General features: G+C 35.8%; 1 protein-coding gene across 1 annotated transcript; it reads left to right on the top strand.

Annotated features, from left to right (window-relative positions):
• The first annotated feature begins 13,551 nt into the window (after positions 1-13,551).
• On the top strand, positions 13,552-23,525 carry LOC133879413 (uncharacterized). The gene is made up of 2 exons (XM_062317977.1): positions 13,552-13,690; positions 22,542-23,525. Exons 1-2 carry the CDS (start codon positions 13,662-13,664, stop codon positions 23,104-23,106), a joined length of 594 nt encoding a protein of 197 aa, XP_062173961.1. The 5' UTR covers positions 13,552-13,661; the 3' UTR covers positions 23,107-23,525.
• The last annotated feature ends 926 nt before the right edge of the window (positions 23,526-24,451 follow it).

Raw genomic sequence — 24,451 nt, forward strand, 5'->3', positions numbered from 1 at the left:
CATCCCTTCATACACAATGAGTACATTCCTTCTTCCAAAATCTTTCTGTACAGCTTTGGATAAATCTTTCAAAGATTTTTGGTGGGGATTTCCTGAAGGGAAATCTCGTAATCTCTCTCTCAAATCCTAGCGCTCTATTTGCAATCCTTGTCATCTTGGAGGCTTGGGTATTCGCAATATGTATGATGTCAATTTAGCTCTGGTTACAAAACTTGGTTGGAAGCTTTTATCCAATCTTGATTGTCTTTGGGTTAATCAGCTTTGAGAGAAATAAATTTATTATGGAACCTTCTTATCTTCGCCAGTGGTGTCTAATGCTTCTTGGTTATGGAAAGATATTCTTCATTACAAGTCACTCCTCACCTCTGGAGCAGTCTACAGGTTTCTATCAATTCTCACTTCCCTATATGGACCACTTCTTGGATTCCTACCTTACCAAATTTCAAACCTAGCCCGAAATTTCCAGGTAATAGGGAGCAACCTTCTTTGTTTATTTCAGATCTTTTAATTCCAGGATCATCTATGTGGAATATTTCTAAAATCTTGTCCCTGTTTGACGATCTTTCGGCACATGAAATTCTCAAAATTCACATATCTCCTTCTTCGCTCCTAATTATATCTGGACTCCTGCTAATTCAGGGAAATTTTCAATTAGCTCAGCTTATCTTTCTATCCTAACTACTAATCATCCTGAGTTGATTGTCATTTCTTCCCAACCCTTTTGGAAACATCTTTGGAAATTAAAACTAAATGATAGGCTGAGACTTTTCTTGTGGAAAGTTGCCTGGAATATCCTTCCCACAACCTCCAGAATTAATTCCATATTACCTTTCCCTAATAGATTACCAGTTTGTTCACTTTGTAAAATTGGTGATGATTCTCTACATCACTTATTTTTCAACTATATTATTGCCCGCTTTGTGTGGCAAAATTCCTTTTGGCCTCTAGATTCTTCAGCCTTCAACTTCAGCACTATGACACATTGGGTTCAACAGATTATTTCTCCAGGGACTTCTCTGCATATTCCTCCAACGGATCATCATAAATTTCAGATCTTTACAGCGGTGGCTTGTGATCTCCTGTGGTTTTACAGAAATAAATCTCATCATGAAGGAATCAACATTGATGTTCGCCTTATCTCTCAACATATCAATAAGGTTACTATGGAGCACTTCAATGCTTGGCATCCTTCTCTTCCCATTGTTATAGAGAAATGGCAGCCTCCTCCACATCCTTGGGTGAAAATTAATTTTGATACAGCTATCAGAGGCTCCTTCTCAGTCCAAGCTGCGGTCTATCGTAATTCACAAGGAAAAATTATTCATATGGCTTCTTTGCTCTCCCCCCTTGTCAACCAAATTATGGAGAAGCTCTTGCTGCCAAGTTAGCTGTCTCGATGGCTTCATCTCATCATCTCGATCTTTTTATTTTGGAAGGTGATTCACAAGTTGTCATTTCTGCTTTACATAATCTGTCTATCACTCAAGATTGGAGGATTTCTTCTCTCATCATGAACACAGTTGGCTCCATCTCAGCCTCTTCCTCTTGGGAAGTTCACAAAATCTCTAGAAGTGCAAACTTCTGTGCCCACCATGTAACACGTTGGGCTGCAACCAGATCTTTTTCTGGTAGCATTCTCAGTTCTCCCCTTCCTTTTTCTTCACTTCCTATTGTAAGTGGTAAAGACCCCCCCCCCCATCCTTACCATCCTTTTTCTTCACTTCCTATTGTAAGTGGTAAAGACCCCCCCCCCCATCCTTAGTGATGGTAGGAGTCTTCCCATAGAAAGTTGTGATTTTCTGATTTGTTTATTTATTTATTTTCAATTTATGTTTGAAAAAAAGAGTTTATAGGAGTTTTTTAAAAACTCATTCCATTCTTCAAGAAATAGTTATTCATCTCTTCTTCTTCTTCTTCTTTTTTTTATTTTTTTATTTTTTTATTTGGAGGAATACTTATTCATAGGAATAACAATTCTATTCCATAAATCTCATACTAAACCGGTACTTAATGAATCAACCAAGTGTTAAGCATTCATTTTCCAGTCATTTAAGGGTAGGTTTAGATTTGTGATTTTAAAAAGTGCAATTTAAAATAACGATTTTATAATATGTGATTTGAAAAAAGTGATTTTTAAAAACACAATTAAGCATTGCATTTGGCCAAATCGCAGTTTTACCTTTAAAATCGCAAATCAGCCTTTAAAATTTTGCTTTTTCAAAAAAACATCTTGTTACCTGTGATTTGAAAAAATAGCTTTTCTGCGTTTTCAAATTGCAATTTTTAAAAGTGCAGTTCCAAAATAATTTATATTCTACAATTTGATTTAAAATTGTACTTACTATCTATGAAATCACAATCTCAAATGCACCCTAAGCCACGAACTCTACAATTTTTATTTTTATTTTTTGCCAAAATGAGTTTGGGATCACAAAAGACTCCACCTCCTTAACTTTGCTTGGGGGCACAGTCAAGGGAGGGTTACGCCTTCACTCGGCAAGGCCCAAGAGCCTGCATCTCGATATATATATATATATAGGTGGATTGTGGTATTTGTTTTAGACTTGAAATCCCAAAAGTCAAATATAATACTCATTTTTAATATTACGTACGTACCCATAAAGTTTGGAATGTTAATCATTTGACCCATTGAGCTCCTCGTGTCGACCTGCTTTCCCACAACGCTGATTGCTGACGTGGTTTGATTGCACGAATTTGCGTCATATTTGACGTATAATTTCACTCGTAATATTATTGACCTGCTGATGTGGTTTGGTTGCATGGGTTTGCGTCATGGGAAAGGATCAATAGGAGTATAGAACCAAGCAAAACATATAACATTATTATTACAACTAATACAATTATTAACATAATTATTGACTTTTTTTTTTCCAAAAAAAAAAAAAAATCATAAACTTAGACTTCAACCCATTTACATGGTTTTGTGATTTTTTTTAATAATAAAAAAAAGTCTATAATTGTGTCATGGGATGGCAAAATGATATTTTGTTATTCCAAGACACAATTTTTGACCACCTTACTTACTTTGCAACTTTTAATATATATATATTTTAAAAAAAAAAACCTAAAATCAGTTAGGGAAAAATTGGTCATTGCACAACACACTTTCTTTTTTTTGAGACCCATGTGAGTGGGACGGGAAGGGATACTTGCACAACACACTTTACACAACGTTCCCAAGGAGTAGCTCAATCGGTTGGGGACCACGCCTCATGAAGTGGAGGTCACTAGTTCGAATTCCTACTCCCTCTTTTTGTGTGGACATGTAAAAAAATAAATAAAAAATAAAAAATCACTTTACACAACACACTTACATGTGGTGGGACCCACCACATGTAAGTGTGCTATTTAATTGTTGTGTAAAGTGTGTTCTATAAATATCGGAAATGATAGATTTATAACATGGGCATAACACTCATTCACATAGGAGTGGAGCCAAGTGTGTGAGGCTCACCCTCATATGAGGGGTTGTTGTGCCCATGAAGTGTAAGAATCAAATCTCATAAATATCATTTCGAGTAATGATACAAACACAACATTTTTACACAACAACTACACTACATTTCTCACATAAGATGAGGCCCCCCATTACATGGGTCACACCCCATGCGAGAGGAATTTTGTAAAAATATTGTGTACAAAACATTTTTCTATTATTTCAAAATGTGATCCTTACATAACACACACTATACAACTTTTATACAACACACTCACATGGGATGAGACCCATGTGAATGTATTATATAAAATTTATGTAAAGGAATAGCTTACGAAGTAAATAGATTTCAATATGGCTACATGAAATTCTCTATATTATCCTAGGATCATGCAGTAGTGACAAATAGTATTGTTTTCCTTTAAATGGTACCGTTTTCACTTATAAAAATTTTCTTTCAAAATTTAATAATAAAATTTTATTAAAACTTAAAAATTATAAAAGAAATAATAATAATAATAAAAAGAGCAAAAAATATTAAAAACTAAAAGAAATTACTTTAAAAAGTTAAAAATAAGAATTTATTTAAACTTAAAAGTTATAAACAAAATAATAATAATAAAAATGCAAAAAAAATTAAAAACTTAAAAAAAAAAAAAAAAACAAAAGGTGTGGCCGGCTAACCAAGGAGGTGGTCGGCTGTTATGTATTTTTCTTGGGTGGTTCGTTCACCCCAAATCAGCCTAGCCACCATCTTGGCCAAAAATGGGGTGGCTGGCCACTCCCTTGTCCAACCGGCCACCTTTTCTTTTTTCTTTTTATTTAGTTTTTAATATTTTTTTCTTTTTAATTATTATTATTTTATATAACTTTTAATGAATTTGTTAGGAAAAAGTACACATAATCCCCTCAAACTACTACCTCATTGTCAATATACTCCCCAAACTATCAATTGTGTCGATGTCCTCCCTTTAACTAGCTACCAAAAAATGTCAATGTCCCCATAATAACAAAAATACCCTTCATAAAATTATTAAAATAAAATAAAAACTAAAATAATTATTAAAAAAATATAAAATAACAAAAATTTATACCAAAAATTAACAAAAAAATTAAAACTCTTTTTCCTTTTTCTTTTTTTCTTTTTTTCTTTTTTTAAAAAATTGTTCTTTTTCATTTTTTTAATTTAATAAAGAACTGGTTTTTCTTTTTTTCTTTTTTTATTTGATTTTTTTTTAAAAAAAATGTTTTTATAATTTTCAGTATTTTTCCATTTTTTTAATTTGTTATTTAATTTTTTTAAAAAAAATAATAATTTTTTTTTAGTTTTTTTTTTTTTTTTTTTTTTTAATTTATAATGACATTTTTGTCTTATTCAAACAAATTTATGGTTATTTTTGTCGTTTTGTTACTATTAGACGGGACATTGAGATTGTTTGAGATGGCAAACTGACACAATTAATAATTTGAGAGGTACATGGACAATTGAGTGGTAGTTTGAGGAGAATACGTATATTTTTTTCCAATTTTTTATTATTAAGTATTTAAAGCATTTTTTTTTTTTAGTTTTAATATTTATTGCTTTCTAATTATTTTTTTTTCTATAATTTTTAAGTTTTAATAAATTTTTTATTATTAAGTTTATAAAACAAATTTTCTAAATGAAAAATGGTACATTTTTCTACTACAACATGCATGCGGTAGTGAAGGCCAGATCCATTATCATAACACTACCTACCAACAAGATTTGCCATGTAAAGGTTCATTATTTTTTATCTTGAGTGCTCAAGGGTTTATATCCATATGGTACAGGCAACCAAAAGTAGGAGTTGCATCATAGGTGAAATCATAATTTTTTATTTGGAGGTCTGAACCTATATAAATAAATAAATACAAAAACATACATAGTAACGATATACGTGTGTCCTTTTTATATAAAAAATGGATCGTAGCCGGAAGTTTCTTATGAATTACGTCTTCTAATCTAAAGACGTGGCAAGAGGCCGTTGGAGTTCACTTGTCGCGTCGCCGTGTCGTGTGAAAGAGCAGGAGAATTAGAAGGTCTCACTAAAAGTCAAAACAGACTTGCTACAGAACAAGATAATATTATTCAAACTTCCAATCTGAGTGGCTACATAAATAATTGAGCAGGAGAATTAGAAAGTCTCAGTAAAAGTCAAAACAGGCTTTCCAAAGAACAAGATAATAATATTCAAACTTCCTATCTGAGTGGCTACATAAATAATTTTCTTTTCTTTCTTTTGGAAGTATAGGACGTTGATATGTTAAGCATTCACACTACGAAAAGACTTCATAGTGTTGATATACGTGGATTAATGTGGTATTTGCTTTAGACTTGGAATCCTGAAAAGTCAAATATAATACTCATTTTTAATATTACGTACGTTCCCATAAAGTTCGGAATGTTAATCATTTGACCCATTCAACTTCGCGTGTTGACCTGCTTTACCACGACGCTGCTTGCTGACGTGGTTTGATTGCACGAATTTGCGTCATATTTGACGTATAATTTCACTCGTAATATTGACCGGCTGGCGTGGTTTGAGGGATAGTTTGAAGGAATTTTTATATTTTTTTTTTCATTTTTTATTATTGAGTATTTAGAGCAATTTATTTTTTAGTTTTAATATTTTTTACTTTTTAATTATTATTTTTTCTATACTTATTAAATTTTAATAAATTTTTTATCATTAAGTTTATAAAACAAGTTTTTTAAGTGAAAAACAGTTCTGATCTCCACTACAGCATGCATGCGGTGGTGTGGTGAAAGCCAGATCCATTGTCATAACCCTACCTACCAATAAGATTTGCCATGTAATTGTTTATTTTTTCTATCTTGGGTGCTTAAGGGTTTATATCCATATGGTACAGGCAACCAAAAAATAGAGTTGAATCATGGGTGGAATTATAATTTTTTTATTTGGAGGTCCGAACCTACGTAAATAAATAAATACAAAAATATATATAGTCACTCTATATGTGTCCTTTTTATGTAAATCATATTATTCTCATATGCACAATTAAAAATACTTGTAAAAATCACTTATTTCATAGATAAATATCAATTTAATAGAATAGATCTTTTTCTTTAAAAAAAATTCAAATCTAATTTGGAGAGGAAGGTAAGAGTGACTAATTTCTCACATTGCCAACCTCTTAACTTTCTCTCACATTAATTAATTTCAGTACTACTAACTTAATCTGGACATAACCTAATACAATTTGCAAGTACTTAAGCAAGAACTTTTAATAAACCCATTTGATATGTTCTCAATTAATAATTTCATTCTTGGATATTGTTTTTTGGATGACTTGCCCAGCCTTGGTTTTATATTTTCTTTCAAAAGCTACTCCTATTGCTATTGGATTCATAGCCGGAGCGGCTATTATATAGTCTCTCTACAAGAGTTTAGAAGTCTACCTTTGCAAATTGGGGGGGTAAATTAAAAAATAAATAAATAAATTTGAAGAGGCCAAAACTAAAAAAAAATAAAAAGAATTTAGAGGTAAAATTTTAATTTTTTTAAAATATATATATATATATATATATATATATATATATTTTGGAACACCTTAGGCCTTGGGCCTAATTAGATGGCTCTTCCCCTTGTCTCTTTGGAATCACTCATTTCACTAAATAAATGGGTGTGATTCCTATTTTAAGCTGCATTTTTTACAACACAAAAGATGTACCATCACTGTGTCCTCTCAGTTTGTGCTGGATGACCTCAACCTAGGTTTGACGAGTAATTCTAAACGTCATACTCATGTCCCTCTTGTATCCCTCTAAAAATGAGGTGACTTTTAAAATCACCATGTGATCAAAATTCAATTTTGATCAATCACAAGCTCAATAGTAATTTTAAAAGCCACCTCATTTTTAGAGGGACACAAGAGGGACATGAGTATGACATGTAGCATTACTCAGGTTTGACATTGTCTTCCTAGAGGATGACATAAGTTGAGAGAGAAAAGTTGGTAATTTAAAATGTATTTTAAATAAATTATATTTTATTTATTTTTTTCAAATTTTATTTTTAAAGTCAAAATTTGTAATTAAATTAAAATAATATTCTAATTCAAAAAAAAATTAACACCTAAACGGACTATAATTGTTTAGCAAGTTCAATTTTTTATTTTTATTTTTAAAAAAAAATAAAGAAAGATTTAAATATTTTATTGGTTAAAAATCACGAAGCTGAAAAAAGAAAAAGATCGTTTCAACATGTTAGTTAAGAAACCTAAGTCAATAGGGGATAATGATATCCCCAAAGTCAATATTTTAAAGGGATCTTTCATCTTTGCCACCGACATATAAATAAATAAATAAAAATGAATCGTAGCCGGAAGTTTCTTATGTATTTAGTCTTCTAATCTAAAGACGTGGCAAGAGGCCGTTGGAGTTCACTTGACGTGTCGTGTGAAAGAGCAGGAGAATTAGAAGGTCTCACTAAAAGTCAAAACAGACTTGCTACATAACAAGATAATATTATTCAAACTTCCTACATGAGTGGCTACTTTAATAATTGAGCAGGAGAATTAGAAAGTCTCACTAAAAGTCAAAACAGGCTTTCCAAAGAACAAGGTAATAATATTCAAACTTCCTATCTGAGTGGCGACATAAATAATTTTCTTTTCTTTCTTTTGGAAGTATAGGACGTTGATATGTTAACCATTCACACTACGAAAAGACTTGATATTTAGCCTCAACCACAAAAAACTTGATATTATAGGACGTTGATATGTTAAGCATTCACACTACAAAAAAACTTAATATTATAGGATGTTAATTAACCACGTGGATGAGGGTTATTCACATTGCTAATCGTTAGCCACGTGGGCCCTGCGTGATTAATCAGGTTGTTGCTAAATGTCACTTAGCAACGTGGTATTTTTATACGGGATTTGATTCCTACACAACATCACCACAACAAGTGCACAACACCCCCTCACATGAGGGTAGGCCCCATACACTGGACCCTACCCCATGTAAGGGGGTGTTGTACACTTATTGTGGTGTTGTTGTAAATCTATCATTTTTCTTTTTATACATATAGTTACTTAGACACATGGCTTTTAGCCGCGTGCTACTCACACGTGGCTAAATGCATTTTATTTTTGAAGAAAAATAGGCACTTTTAGCCAATTCAAAAAAATCTTCCTCTTCCTTCCCCCCATGAAATCTAATTTAAAAAAATCCCCCAAAAATCACCAAAAATATCGGTCAACCGCATTACCAACAAAACACCAAAAAATCACCAACAAAAATCAAAATTCACCACGTCGTCGTTCCTATTTTACCGGTGGAGATGAATGTTTACTGAAGACATAGCGAAATGAAACTACAAAAAAAAAAAAAAAAAAAAAAGAAGAAAAGAACAGAAAAGAAGAGGAAAAAAAAAGGAAAAAAAAAGGAAAATGAAAAGAAAAGTTAAAAGGGGTGGGGAAATGAAAAAAAAAAAAAAGGGGGGGGGGGGGGGGGGGGGAATTAGAAAAAGTAAGAACGAGAGAGATAATTAAAGAAGAGGGAAATTAGAAATGGATTGGAGGGAAGTAATTACCCACGTGCTTTATGTGCCGCATGGCCAATAAATTACATGACTAAAATTTGAAATCCAAAAAAAAATTAATTTTTTTTAATAATTAAATTAAAATAATTTTTAATAAATTAGCCACATGGTTTATGTACCACATAGCTAATTGGCAACGTGGCCAATAAACCATGTGGCTAAAATTTCAAATCTAAAAAAAAAAAAAAATTGAAAAAAATTTCAATTTTTGAAAAAAAAAAGAAAAAAAGAAAAGAAAAAATATGAATATTTTAGCCCTGTGACTAATTGGCAACGTGGCAATCATCCACGTGGCTAATTGGCGACGTGACAAAATCCGCGTAGCTAATTACCTATGCAAAGTATTTCGCTACGTGGAGGATTACTCACATGGCAAAATCGTGATGTGGGTAATCACCACGTGGCTAAAATACAAGTTTTTTGTAGTGATGACCTTCTCTAACAAATTAAGTTTATTAATTGATTGTTATTAGGGGTGTATAATCGGTTGCGGTTATGATTATTTTTCATAATTTTATTTATCATTTATCATTTATTTATCTCAATGAGCTCATAATCAAGTCCATAGATTAAATAAAACAATTGTAAAGAAAATCAAACAAACAAATATTATAAAATATAATGAGAATTGTATTGTAATTAAAATAAGATTACAAATTCAAAAAAATATCAAAACTTCGTATTAAAAAATTTAAAATGATTCATTCATTAAATTTAAAGATTGAGTTTGAAAGCCATCTACTATCTATATATAAACTGATTACTAATTATCTAATTATTAATTGGTTTCTTAATACCTTATGACCGATAATCACAATCAAAATATTCAATTACCTGATTAACTATCGTTAACTGTTATTAACTGTTAATAATCATCCTGTTGGTAAAAAACATCATCACTCCAAAAACATGTTTGAATGTTTTTTTAAGAGAGGCAAAATGCAGGTTGACGTCGTACAAAATGCAAACAGGACGTCAAACCTAGGTTGAGGTCATCCACCACAAAATGAGAGGACCTCAAACTATGGGTACCCACCATGCACTTGTTTGCATGGCTGTAGTTATGGCAACTGCATATTCAAAACATTTTTTTTGTGGGAAAAGAACATTCGTGCCTGGATTCATTTGTGGGTCCCTATATTTGTGTCAGAGAATCGTGCACTTGAGCTGTTGCATGACTTTGTGTGCATAGTGGGTACCCATAGTTTGCTCATTGCTGTCGTCAAAACCAAATCTATGTGGGCCATTATAATTCGTCATCCCGATAATAACATTAGGGAATGAATGGCTTGTTTGGCAAATAACAATACATAACAGAATAGAACAGAATAGTAAATTGTTAATTTCGAAATGAGTAAAAAGTGATGATGTGATATAAAATAAAATAAAAATTTGTATAAAAAAGTGAAAAAATTTTGTATTATAGTGAATTTTTTTATTTGAATAATAATAAAAAATTATTGATGTGATATAAAAAATGAAAAAAGTAAGAATGTTTTGATGTTGATTGGTATTAGAAAATGTGAAAAAGTTAAAAAAAAAAAAAAAATACGTGAATAGTAACACGCATTACTGTGTTCTGTTATGCTCTTTAACAAACAAGGCCGAAGTCCTCAGGTCATGTTGGTGCTCGTGCGTACGTGGGGTTAGGTGCGGCCATTATTTTGGTAAACCACAATAATTAACAAAGTATATACTAAAGGTTAAAAAAATTATGAGAGTAATATTATTTAGTAAATTGTTATATGATTATTATATAATTTGAATGATATAATAATAAAAATTAACATTTTGATCGACAAGAGTTTGTAAAAAAATAAATAAATTCAATTATTAATTTTTACTGTAACGTCATCCTAATTATCTAGCAATCTATTAAATAGTTCTTTTTTTTTTTTGGTATGTGCTAGAAAAAGAAAGTAGGAAAAACTTCATTTAACCCACTTAAATTGTTGCCGCTTTTGCCATTACCGCTCTAAACTTAAAAAAACTCCAAGTTTAATGTATCAATCTTTTTATTTTTTGTATGGCCGGTAACTTAGTATTATAAGCCTATGTACCGGAGCTTGGACATTAGTTCATATTATTGCTTTGGTCGTGATTGCATGTTGGTAGGCCTTACATTGGAGGGGTCATTTTTGGTACTATGTAAAGTATCATTTTTGGATACTTTGCTTTGTTCTTTTACTTTTGGAGCTCTATCTTTATTAGTTAATATTCTTGAGAATTTGAATGTAGAGCAAACCTTATCCTTTAGAGAATTTGAATGTAGAGCTAGCGGCTAATTAAGCAAGGTTTCATTACAAAAGGATTACTACAATCTTACCCGTCAAATCTCAACAATATATATGGGGATTTTGTTTGTATCTTAGATATATATCATAATAGATAATCACGTCAAGTTGTAGCTAACTAATTGTAAAATTATAATAAATATGTCTAAAATCATTTACTGATTTCTCAGTCTCAGAAGAAAGATTTGTTAAAGTACATAGATTATAATAAGCAAATGATTTATTATAGTCTAATTTTAAAGAAATTTAGATTGAAATTAAAAGGTTGATTGTAAAGTAAATTACATATTTTCTTCTTCTATAAATTAAAATCTAAAAATAAAAAAGAACATTTTAAAAACAATCCGTGCATATTGGGAGCAAACTTTAGTCTTGAGTTCTTATTGGGAGCTATATTGCGCTTCTGGTCAACTAAACTAAGCATTACTTGTGGACATGTGGTGCATGTAAGTTTTCCTTCCACACTCTTTTCTGGCCGATAGCTTGTGACTTCCGGTAGCTTCCGACATTGAACAACGACTTCTGGTGGTGACGAAGAATAAACTGCAAGAGAGAGTATATGCAAGAATAACGTCGGATACTATGGGTCAAGAAGGTGAAGCTTAAAATCAAAAAAAATAGTTTATACAAATAAAAAGAGAAATCATGTTATGCAGCTTAAAAATTAGGTTTTTCTGGTCAACCGAAAATGTTTTCAACTTAACAAAAAATTTTCAGTCGTACCAAACACCAAAAAAAAAAAAAAAAAAAAAAGAAAAAATTTTCAGTCGTACCAACTTAACAATTAGTAACCTTTATTATTATATTCTGTCTTTATCTTTGCCAAACGACACCTTCATTTTCTAGTGCTACTATCGGGATGATGACTAATGGCCCCACATAGATTTGGTTTTGACGACAGCAATGATGCACACAAATGCATGCAACAGCTCAAGTGGCACGGTTCTCTGACACAAACATCGGGACCCACAAATGAATCCAGGCCCCAATGTTCTTTCCCCACAAAAAAAAATGCTCTAGTGATGGAACTTGCATATTCAAAACGTTTTTTTTTTAATTCTTTTGGTTCAAATTGACCTTTTCTTGGTACCTCAAGGGAGAATGTTTCTGTCCATTTCATTTGAAATGGAGAGCTTTCATTCAATGTATTTAGAAAGAATAAAATGGTCTAAAAAAATTACAATAGGTAGAGAGTATCCATTTAGTGTATTTAGTAGGGGTAAAATGATCAAATTATTTTTTTAGACCATTTGGTTGGAAGAGTAGGTCAAGCCCATCTTTAAATTTTAAATAAAACTAAATAATCAGTTTATTCTTATCTCATTCTACATCATTTGTTAGTATTCACACTCTCTTACATTAAGCTCCACGTATTAATGAATCTCTTATTGCGCGATGGATTTAACCAAAATTAAGCATATAATAATCACTACAAAGTAAATATTATAAGGTGAAAAAAAAAAAAAAAAACAAGGGAGAGCAGTTAAGATTGAAATTCAATTCCCTTCGATTAAATTCTTAACACCATATCAACTGGGAAAACTATTTAATTTTGAGCCGGATTGAACTTAATTAAGCTGGAAAACGGGAAGCATTCAAGTTGGGTTTGTTAAAATGGTTAAAGTGTTAATTATTTTGGTTAGTTGGATAGCAAAACTCAAAATAAAAGTGAAACCTTACTATATGCGTCTTGAGAGATAAGAAAAGACACCTAGGTGCTTTATGTGCCACATGGCCAATAAATCAGAAATGGATTGGAGGGAAGTAATTACCCACATGCTTTATGTGCCACATGACCAATAAATCACATGACTAAAATTTTAAATCTAAAAAAAAAAAAAAAAATTTTAATAATTAAATTAAAATAATTTTTAATAAATTAGCCACATGGTTTATGTGCCACGTGGCTAATTGGCAACGTGGCCAATAAACCACGTGGCTAAAATTTCAAATCTAAAAAAAAAAATTGGAAAAAATTTCAATTTCTGGAAAAAAAAAAATGGAAAAAATATGAATATTTTAGTCATGTGGCTAATTGGCAACGTGCGATTTTCTTATAATTTGTGGAAAAAATAACCAAAGACACCTAGGTTACGCGTACGATCCGCGTCCACGCGTGCAGCCGCCTGTTTGGTATTTAGAGTTCCATTTCGCCCATTGTCCCCCGCGTTGATGATCACTCGATCTATCAACCTTCCTTGCACTTTGCCAAAACCATATAATTCATTCACCTCAATATCCCCACCATCTTCCAAAACCAGTTCCATTCCTGACACAGTGTTTCAGTTACTTACAAGATAGTAGGAATAGCTCGGGGAAATGGAAGCAGTGAGCGGTTTCGTCAACTGGTAGGTGCAAATCTCTTTGCTTTAATTATGGTTTTACATGCATGTTTAATTAATTAATTCGCTCTGAGCCATGAGGTATACCAGAACAAGTCTTGTAAAATGGTTTCTGTCGTAAAATGGTTTTAGGGAAGTCATTTTTCAGGAAATCATTTTCCGTCGAAAGCATTTTTCGGTGTTTGGCGCGTACGGAAAATCGCAAATATTTTTTTATATTTTTATTCAATCATATTAACTTATAAAAATCAATTTTTATTCACAACATAAAAATATTAATGTAAAATAAAATAAAAATCATCGATGACAAGATTTGGTCACTGACCGACAAGATTCTGACAATTTTTACCTGATTCCGTCTAATATAGCCAGAATTCGAGATAAAGGCCGAAATCCGGACAGTTTTGTCGGAATCTGGGATAGCCAGATTCCGGCGAAAGTGGCCGGATTCCGGCAGTTTCGCTGGAATTCGGCACAAAAGGCCGGATCTGGCCAGATCCGTCCGGCCAGCCAGCCGGGAACCGGCCTCTCTGGCCAGACCCGGCCAGCCGGCCGGAATCCAGCCTCTCTGGCCAGATCCGGCCAGATGGCCGGAATCCGTTCGGTCTGACCAGATCCGGCCGGTCTGCCGGATTCCGGTCAGATTGGTCGCCGGAATCTGGCTGACCGGATTCCGGCAACATTAATCGGATGTTGTCCCGTTTGTTTCGGCGTAAAATGATTTCTGAAAAATGATTTCGGTATTTTTCGGTATTTGGTAGGGGTGAAAATAATGGTCAACCGGAAAATGATTTCGGTTTGACCAAAAATGCTTAATAAATTTCGGAAAATGATTTACGCTTTTTAAAAACGTAAATCATTTTCCGTAAATGGTAGATGCAGTCGATACTTTTTTAAACAACGCAGTCGACCTTTACGTTCAAACAGTTGACTATTGCCGAATTTTGACAAGTCCGATTCCAACTCCGGTCAGTGCCGGAATTCAACAAATTAAGCCAGAATCTGGCGACGTCTGGCAGATGTCGCCGGAGCGTAGGATCTCTGGCTATCTCACTGGATCCCGGCCCGGATCCGGCCAGAACGCCGAAGATCCGGACCCTCGGCATCTGGCCGGATCCGGCTGTTCTGGCCAAATCTCCGGCCAGCTGGCCGGAAACTGGCCAGGACGGCCAGTTTCCGGTCAAATGGCCGGGATCCGGCCGTTTTCTACCGGATTCCGGCAAAGTTCGCCGGAATCCGACGAAAATGGCCGGATCCCGGCAACTTTTGCCGGAATTTGTATATGCCAAATTTTAAAAAATAATTTTATATTATTTTATATTAATATTTTTTATTTTGTGAATAAAATTTAATTTTTTTAAATTAATATGATTAAATTAAAATATAAAAAAAAATTTGTAATTTTCCGTACGCGCCAAACACCGAAAAATAATTTCGACGAAAAATATTTTTCTGAAAAATGACTTCCCTGAAACTATTTTACGACGAAAACCATTTTACACCGAAACAAACCATTTTACATTGTAAGTTACATTCTAACAAAATATTTGACTAACAAAGTTATTTTTCTAACTAACAAAAAAGTCACGTGGCTATATGTTGGTACAGTTTCCGGTATGGTGTGAATCTGCACGTTCCTTTGATGTTCTTCACGCCTCTTAATAATTCTATAAAACAACAAAAACTAGGGACCCTTCCGGGGGTCCCGCTCCGATGCCTAAGTTAGCTTATGTAAGAAAATAATACTATGTGCATAAAAACTGAGTCTTCGTTTATACCTGGGGTATGAGCCTATTTATAGGCAAAGTGGTGGAGTCAAAGCTGGATTAGAATTCCTGCTCCTTGTCGATCTAGAACTGTTGTCAGAGTTCTAATTGGACTTTAATCCTTCTTAGACTTCTAATTTGATATCTTCTTAGACTTCTGATCTGATATCTTCTTAGACTTCTGATATGATCATTATTCTTATCTGTTTGGACCTTATTTGACTTTTGAATCTCCTCTTTGGATTGGGTTGAGTGGGATTTATCCCCAACAGTTACCACCCAATTCCCTTATCCGAAGCTTGCTTGAATAATGGGAATTCCATGTCTAAGGAAACTTGATCTTTGTCTCCTTCTGAAAACCTGCAAAACCTGAGGGTTAAATCTTACCCCCCATTACCTTCTTGTTTTTTCTTAGGGTTTTCTCCCTGTCTCTTGAAATGGCTAACTCCTGGAAAACTCGAGGGTTAAATCCGACCCCCCTGACTCTCTTTATTTCTTTTTCTCGGCAATGATTGATCCGAGAATGCTTTCTATGTCATCTCGGGGATCATTCTCTTGATGCCTCTCTCCTAGTTGAGGACGGTCTCGGGGATAGTAATTCGGTGGCTGCTGATCTCGGGGCTGATAGTCCTGATGATTCCGAGGCCTGTTATTTCCTTGCTGGTTCCGTTTTTCTCCCAAGAACCGAACCAGCTTGCCATTCTTTATGAATTCTTCTATTAACAACCTTTGGGTTACGCACCCCTCGGTGTAATGACCTGCTTGTTTATGAAAATCACAATATTTACCTGCATTCCTGTAAGGAGGATTACCTGGTATCTTTTGTGGTTCCCGGAACGCTGGATCTCTTTTTATCATTATAAGGACTTCTGATATCTCGGCATTGAGAGGTGTAAAATTGTAATCTTTGAACTTCTTTACCTGCCTCTGCTCTTCCCCATCAACTTTCCTGAATTCTTTCCTTTTCTTTTCTGGGGCTGTCTCTCGGGGTGGCCTAGAACTGGCCATAGACTTCAGCGTTTCTTCCTGATTGATGAATTCTTCTATCTTATCCATGAGGCCCTGCAAGGTACTCGGTTGCTTTCGGACCAACTTCTTCATCAAAGGCTCCTCGAGTGAAATTCCTTGATAAATGGCAGCAAAGACCATATCCTCGGTTGGATCTTCGACCGTTACCTTCTCTCGGTTAAACCGAGCCATGAACTCCTTAAGACTTTCGTTGCTTTGCTGGTGCAATGATAGCAAATATCCCGAAGGTTTCTTCCTTGTTCGGAAAGCTAGAAATTCGGTTAGGAATATTTTGGACAACTCCTTGAACTGATTAATGGAATTCGGGGGCAGCTTCCTGAACCAGTCTCGGGCATTCCCCGAAAGAGTAAGAGGGAAGGCCCGACATGCTACTTCATCGGGTGTCCCGTGAAGGTCTAGATGAGCTCGAAAATTTTCTAGGTGATCCAAGGGATCTCTGTCTCCTGCATAACTTAGAATTTGGGGTATTTTAAACTTATCGGGAAGCCGATAGTCTGCCACCCATCTGGTGAAGGGTGAGTCTGTACCCATTAAGAGCTTGTCCACCATTACGTATCTGCTTTTGTCCTTTCTTTCCATCTCCATGTACGTGCACCTTCTCTCCAGCTCGGCAATAACTCTGCTCAGATCTCCTTGGCGATCATCCTCCCTCCGAGGATTAGTGTTGCTGTTGTGATCTTCTTCCTCACGCTCATCCCTGTTCATCTCGGGATTGGGCTGTTCCGGCCTCCTACGCAGCAACTCGGCATTCCGCTGTGTTAAGGATTCAATCTGGGCTTCCAACGCTGCTATGCGATCTTGATCTCCACCCCCCGGGGGAGGGTTCGGTGGAGGCTGCGAATTATTCTGAATAACTGGCTCCATTCGGACTATGGGCTCTTGGTTGGTCTGGCTTCCGGAACGTGTGTTCATCACCATGCTAGATCTTCTTTTTCTTTTATAAGGAACGAATAATCGTTCCCACAGACGGCGCCAAACTGTTGGTACAGTTTCCGGTATGGTGTGAATCTGCACGTTCCTTTGATGTTCTTCACGCCTCTCAATAATTCTGCAAAACAACAAAAACTATGGACCCTTCCGGGGGTCCCGCTCCGATGCCTAAGTTAGCTTCTGTAAGAAAATAATATTCTGTGCATAAAAACTGAGTCTTCGTTTATACCTGGGGTATGAGCCTATTTATAGGCAAAGTGGTGGAGTCAAAGCTGGATTAGAATTCCTGCTCCTTGTCGATCTAGAACTGTTGTCAGAGTTCTAATTGGACTTTAATCCTTCTTAGACTTCTAATTTGATATCTTCTTAGACTTCTGATCTGATATCTTCTTAGACTTCTGATATGATCATTATTCTTATCTGTTTGGACCTTATTTGACTTTTGAATTTTCTTTTTGGATCGGGTTGAGTGGGATTTATCCCCAACACTATATAAAAATAAACACGTGTAAAATGTAGTCTAATACCCAGCAACCCCTAGTCCGCTATTTTCAACAACTCCACGTACATCCCCTTCACAAACAGTACTCTTGGGGCCACGATTACGTGTCTCTCTCTACTTTTCCGCAGGGGTGTAAATCCAGACCGGTTATAATTGGACCGAAACGGGATTCGGGCACTAACTGGGCCCAAAAAACCAAGAAACCAGTAACAGGTTAGGTACCCGATCCAGGTCCCGGGTTCTTGATTTCACAAGACCCGGTTATACCCGGGAACCCGGGACCGGGTCTTACACTTAATTAAATAAAAAAACCCTTTTGTTTCGTCCCTGCACCGTAAAAACTAAAAAACCCTACCTTTTCCTTTTGTTTCTTTTGGACCTTACCCGCCCGTAGTCCCTGCGCCGCTCTAGCCTCCAGCACCGACTCGTGATCTCCATTCTCCAAAACATATTTTTTTCTTAAAAAAACAAATACACCATTCCTCTTTGGACAAACACACATCATTCATCTTTCTTCTTTGCTACCGGAACCTTCTTACCTTTCTCTTCCTTCTTTCTTTCATTTATCTTTCTTGCTTTCCTTTGTCCAATTGAGAAAGAGATCGGGAGTGACAGAGAGGAGATCGGGGAGGGAAATTGTGAACCAAAAAGTGAGACATGATCAACCACAGGTCGCCAGTTATCGGAGTAGACGACACCGTGATGTCGGAGAAGACCCATGACCCGTCGAACATGAGAGGAACCAAAGTAGACCCGATTCTTCGGTGGGTCAAGCCAATTGGTGATGGGTCAACTTCGGTGGAGCAAGGGTTGAAACTTCTGGTGATTCATTCCGTGACCCGTTCAACACATTTTTTGGTGGATTTTCTAGGTACATCCTCAAAATAGTAATCCTTGTAAAATAGTTGATTTGATTTATTATTGTTGATTTATTTTGATAAAATCCCCTGTTTTTGGTTGGAGTGGCCGAATAAAGTTCATGTTGGGTGTTGTTGGAATTGTGGTGTTTTGGTTCTCATGGATATGTTTAGCCGTGTCTCCCAAACCATTTCCTAAAGTAGCTGATCTTCTCCACTTCCACCATTTTCTCCACCGTCAAGCTCAAGAATTCATGAACGATTGCAACCTCCTGTTTCTCCAATGCCCTCACTCTAGCCTTAGAGCTCTTCTTCTCTCCAATCTCCTAATACGGCCCCACATTCGGCAACCTCTGCCATTCCTTAATCTTGGCGCTAAAATTTGTTGAGGCGGTGAGGTGATGAGAGCGGTCGTGCAGGTTCAGGCGATTGGTTGTTTTTCATATATATTTTTTTTTTTTAAGAAAAAAAAATTACCCGGTCTGGATAACCGGTTTTCACCCGAGTAACTGGGTAAAAACCGGTTAACCGGGGTCCCTGGTTAACCAGGGTACCCGGTTCTGGTTACTGAAATCCAATAATCGGGGACCCCAGTTCTGGTTTCCGGTTTTGGCCAGTAACCGAGAACCAAGACCGGATTTACACCCCTACTTTCCCGGCCTCTCATCATCAGCTCCCTCAACTCCTCTCTGAACTGAAAAGATTTGGATGTAATTAACTTCAATAATCAAATTCAATCATTCAATCTCAAGATTTACAACTATCATAATTTTCATATATCAATAATGCGACAATTTAAAAAATATAGATCAAAAGACAAACATGTACGTATTTATTAGTACAGACTTCAAATGAATTATAGGTTAATGCCAAAAAAAAGGGGGGGGGGGGGGGGGGGGGTTCCCACATTAATTTTAACATTAACGGGTAGAGAAAAAACTTGTTTTCTTATTCATTTGTTCCTCTTATCATTGAACTAGGATTTTAATTATAAGACCAGAAGATTTCTTCTTAATCACTAATAAAATCAAGAGGAGAGTTTTCTTAAATAAATGAATAAAATAGAAGAGTTTAGAAAGTTAGGATTAGGTGACCTTACCTTTTAAACCCAATAATACTAATAATAGTATGAAAAATTATTTGTGCTATATCATTTGGGACAATAAAGTCTTACATGCATGAAGGTCGAATTGATATGTCAAATCACTACAAAAAAAATTGTTTTTAGCCACTTGCATTTCGCCACGTGTATGGTCACTGTACACGTGGCGAACAGTTGGCCACGTGCAAGTAGCCACGTGAAAACACGTGGTGAATCCGGATGACACTAAATGCACATTTCGCCACGTGTATTTTAATACACGTGGCTGACAATTAGCCACGTGTACTACAGTACACGCGGCTAACAGTTGGCCGCGTGTACTTAAATATTCGTGGCCAAATGCTTCAGTTTTTTTTTTTAAAAAAAAAAAAAGAGAAGAAGGCTTCTCTAATTTTTAATTTTTTTTTTAATTTTTTTTTTCTTTTCACCAGTATTTTCTTTCGCCGGAACAACCTTTTTTTTTCTTCCCCTTGCCGGAAACTTCTTCGAGGCCAGCAACAACAAAACACCAGATTAATCCAACAAAACAACACCAAAACAGCAAAAAATACCAACATAACAGCAAAATATCAACAAAACAGCAAAATCTCCGGAAATTTTCATTTTGGCCAAAAAACCACCAACAAAACAACAGATTATTTTTTCCCCTTCCGGAAACATCTTCGAGGCCGGTGACAACAGATTAATCCAACAAAATTAACAGGACCGAAACAACAAAAAATACCAACATAACAGCAAAATTTCAACAAAACAGCAAAATCTTCGAAAATTTTCATTCTGGCCCAAAATACCAACAAAACAGCAAAAAATCACCAACAAAGTCGCCAGTTGCCGGAAATTAGATTCAAAACTACAAAAATCAAGTTTCTTCTTTCGGCCAGTCCTCCGATCCCGACATCACTGAAACATCAAGGGATAAGAAAGAGAGATCCACACAAGAGAGAGAGAGAGAGAGAGAGAGAGAGAGAGAGAGAGAGAGAGAGAACTCACTGGATCCGGCGAGTTCCTACGTCATCGATCCGGCGAGTTCCAGTTGAGGCCGGAACGTGCGGTGGTCGGATTCGCTGCCCGGTGGTACTGTGACAGAAAGAGAGAGAGAGAGAGAGAGAGAGAGAAACTGAATCGGAGGATTAGAGAGAGAGAGAGAGAGAAACTGAGGAGAATATTACAAACCGGACTGGAGAGAGAGAGGGAACTGTACCGTCCATTTTAGTATTAATAATTTTATTTTTTTTTGTTCGAAATGTGTGGCCAGGTGCCGCGTGGGAATTGTCCCGCGCAGAGTACCTGGACCAGTGGCGACGTGGCTCAAAGCCACGTCGCCATTTATAAAAAAAAATAAAAAAATAATACTGAATATTCAGTATGTGCCGTCCATCCATTACCGTCGAAGAGAGAAAAAAAAAAGAAAAAATAAAGGATAAGAAAAGTCAAAGAAGGCGGTGGTTGTAGAAGAAAAAAATAAAAGTGAGAAAATTGGAATTGGCCACATGTAAAATATACACGCGGCCAACTAAAAATAAACGTGGCCAAATGGCCGCGTGAATTTATTACACGTGGCTACTTGTTTTTCGTAAACAGTTTGCCATGTTGTCATTAAGACACGTGGCTAGTTGGCCGCGTGTCTACAGTAACAGTTACTGTAGACACGCGGCTAATTATAGCTTTTTTTTGTAGTGAATGGTTCTTCTTTTTTTCTTTTTGTAATTTTTTAAATTAGACATATGATCTGATTCTCAGAATTTCTTATGCTATCAACCCACAAAATAATAGATTGGTTCCCAAACAAATTTTAATTATATACATATATGGATGTACGGAAATCTACTACAGGTTTGGAAGCAGGCGCCCACGTGTAATGTAGGTACACGTGGCTGACAGTGGACACGTTTACTATTAAAAACGTGTCTACTGTGCCACGTGTACTAAAATACATGTGGCAGACAGTGTGCCAGTACACGTGGCATAGTGGACACGTTTAAGTCAATAAACGTGGCCATTGTGCCATGTGAACTCATATACACGTGGCACACTGTCTACCACGTGTATTTTAGTATACGTGGCAGACTGTCTGACACGTGTATATTAGTACACGTGGCACAACAGACACGTTTTTCACTATACACGTGGCGAATTGTACAATTTGTTACAACCAGATCTACCACACCCCGAACACGTGGCCATTTACACGTGTCGAACTGCAAGTGGCTAATTGCAGGGTTTTTTGTAGTGTATTGATAAACAATGTAAACATACATTTTCTATACACTCTCCCGTCTTCTATATATGTTTAATTTAAAAGACTATTCACCATTTACTGTAAATCAATTAAGCTTACAAAAAAATACCTGAAATTAATTATTTGAATATTTTGCATTATTGCATGTTTTCTTTTGAATTGCAAAACTTATATCCTATCAAATTTTTATGTTCATACACTTGACTTTGAGGGTGGTGACGCCACTTTATTTTGGCCCTTAAATACCAAAATTAATTAAGAAATAATAAAAAAAAAATCGGAAATAAGTTTCAATGTGACACACATTAATGTATATATTGAGAGAAAATTGGTTATCATTATATTTCTTATACTCTTTAAATAAACTAAACTTATTAATATATAAGTGAGAAACTGGTAAAGATTTTCATTTTCTATTTTTGGTTTTGCAAGTGAGCAAGGACGGATTGGCGCCCATGGTTCCTCCACCAATATCCAAACTGGTACTGACCAGTTTCTCATTCAAGTGCTTATTGGCCTCATCCAAGTGAAGTATCAAAACGCACAGGCTTCTCCATTCGACACACATGGTCCAATCATGTTGCTTTTCATTCTAGTACTAGTCACAAAAGTTTACGCCAAATATTTGCTGGAGATGACCCAACCAATTCCAAACACGAGATACCTCCCTATCACTAAACTTGTTTGTCAAATTTCGAGTGTCATAGCCTGTGGTTTATTGCTATCGATCCTCCTTCCTCCCATTTGGTGGTGGATCATTTTATGTCCATGTGCATTCAAGTCCATAAGGGCATTGCATGGCTCATATCAGCAGATTTATGAGTCGCTCCATGATGTATATCAGCAAACTTTTGAGTCGATCCATAAAAAATATCAGCAGAATTCTGAGACGCTCCATGGTATTTCAACTCGAGTACTCAACAAATTACACTACACATTCAAATGGACTTGCAATTCAACACAGCAAGCCGGCCCTCCAAGGGTGCAAAACGTTTGACTCATCTATAGAACATGTTAGATATTTCACTTTTCGTATCGTCATTTTTCAAGACCGGTTAATGTTTTCTTGTTGATTCGTTTCGTTGCCATAGTAAATTTGACCAAAAAAAAAATAAGAAAATAAAAAGTTTCCGTTTTGTGAATTAATTACAATAGATACTACTACTGCACTCTACATGTGTTAGTGTACGTATCTCCTCAGCACCCAATAAGGAAACTCTTCCCCAAGCAAATCTCTCAACATGGCAAGTCTCGCCTATGCAGCGCCTGTGCATCATTCCAGCAATATACATCCCAACAATCATGCAACCAAGAATCATGGCACTATCAAAGGAATTACACGCACAGCTGCCAGCATCATGAAAGAAAGGAAAGGATCACAGCAGCATAAGGAAAGTGTTGCTGCTATGATCCCAAGTCTACCCTCAACATAAATAGAGAATGCATATTAGTTGTGCAATCTCTGTAATTATGCTGTCCCATTTATTCCTGTAATGGCTATATTGTCCATAGATAGAATATAGACAACTCTGTAACACTATATATACCCGATGTACCATGATGTTTTCATTGAGTAATAAGAATATATTTCCTGCAATATTCTAAGTCTTTCAACATGAACATATGCATGTTCTAGGCATTAATGTTTGTTCATGAGATACTGTACTAGTACATCTGTACATGGGCAAGTACATCACAGCAAAATCTATAACATTAGATCCCTGCATCTCCTGCTACACACACAACACAGTCCTCTTTGCCTGCTGAGTCTCCTACAGCTATACCTACTGTCATCACTGATCCTTTTTCCTTTGATCCCAACCTTGCAGCACCTCTCTCTCCTGCAGCTATACCTACTATCATCCTTGATCCCTTACCTCTTGCAGAACCTATCTCTCCTGCAACCCTTTCTCCCAACAGTCCAACCTTTGACTCTCCTGCCCCCTTTTCACCCCTACCTTTACTTGAGACATCCAACCCTGCCTTGCCCTATCTCCCTACGGCATCACCTTGTCCTATTGATTCCCAGTCACTTTCACCTCCTAACCAACCCCCTTTGCCCCTTGTATCAACACATCCTATGCTCACCCGGACCTGCACAGGGTCCACCAAGCCCAAAACCTTTGCTGATTACAAAATGTTTTACACCACCAATCACCCCCCAGCTACATTGCCCACAGGATCCTCTGAGATTGAGCCTTCCTGTTACATTAAAGCTACTTCTGATGCTCGATGAAGGGCTGCCATGTCTGATGAATTTCAAGCTTTAATCACCAGAGGGGTGTATCGCATTAAACACAAGCCTGATGGCAGTGTTGAGAGGTTCAAAGCTCGGCTTGTGG

This window comes from Alnus glutinosa, chromosome 10, assembly GCF_958979055.1.
Source record: "Alnus glutinosa chromosome 10, dhAlnGlut1.1, whole genome shotgun sequence".
NCBI lineage: Eukaryota > Viridiplantae > Streptophyta > Magnoliopsida > Fagales > Betulaceae > Alnus > Alnus glutinosa.

Coding starts and splice junctions, on each gene's coding strand:
- LOC133879413 (XM_062317977.1), top strand. CDS start 13,662: ATGGAAGCAGTGAGCGGTTTCGTCAACTG. Junction 13,691..22,541: donor GTGAGCGGTTTCGTCAACTG/GTAGGTGCAAAT, acceptor TGGTTTTGCAAG/TGAGCAAGGACGGATTGGCG.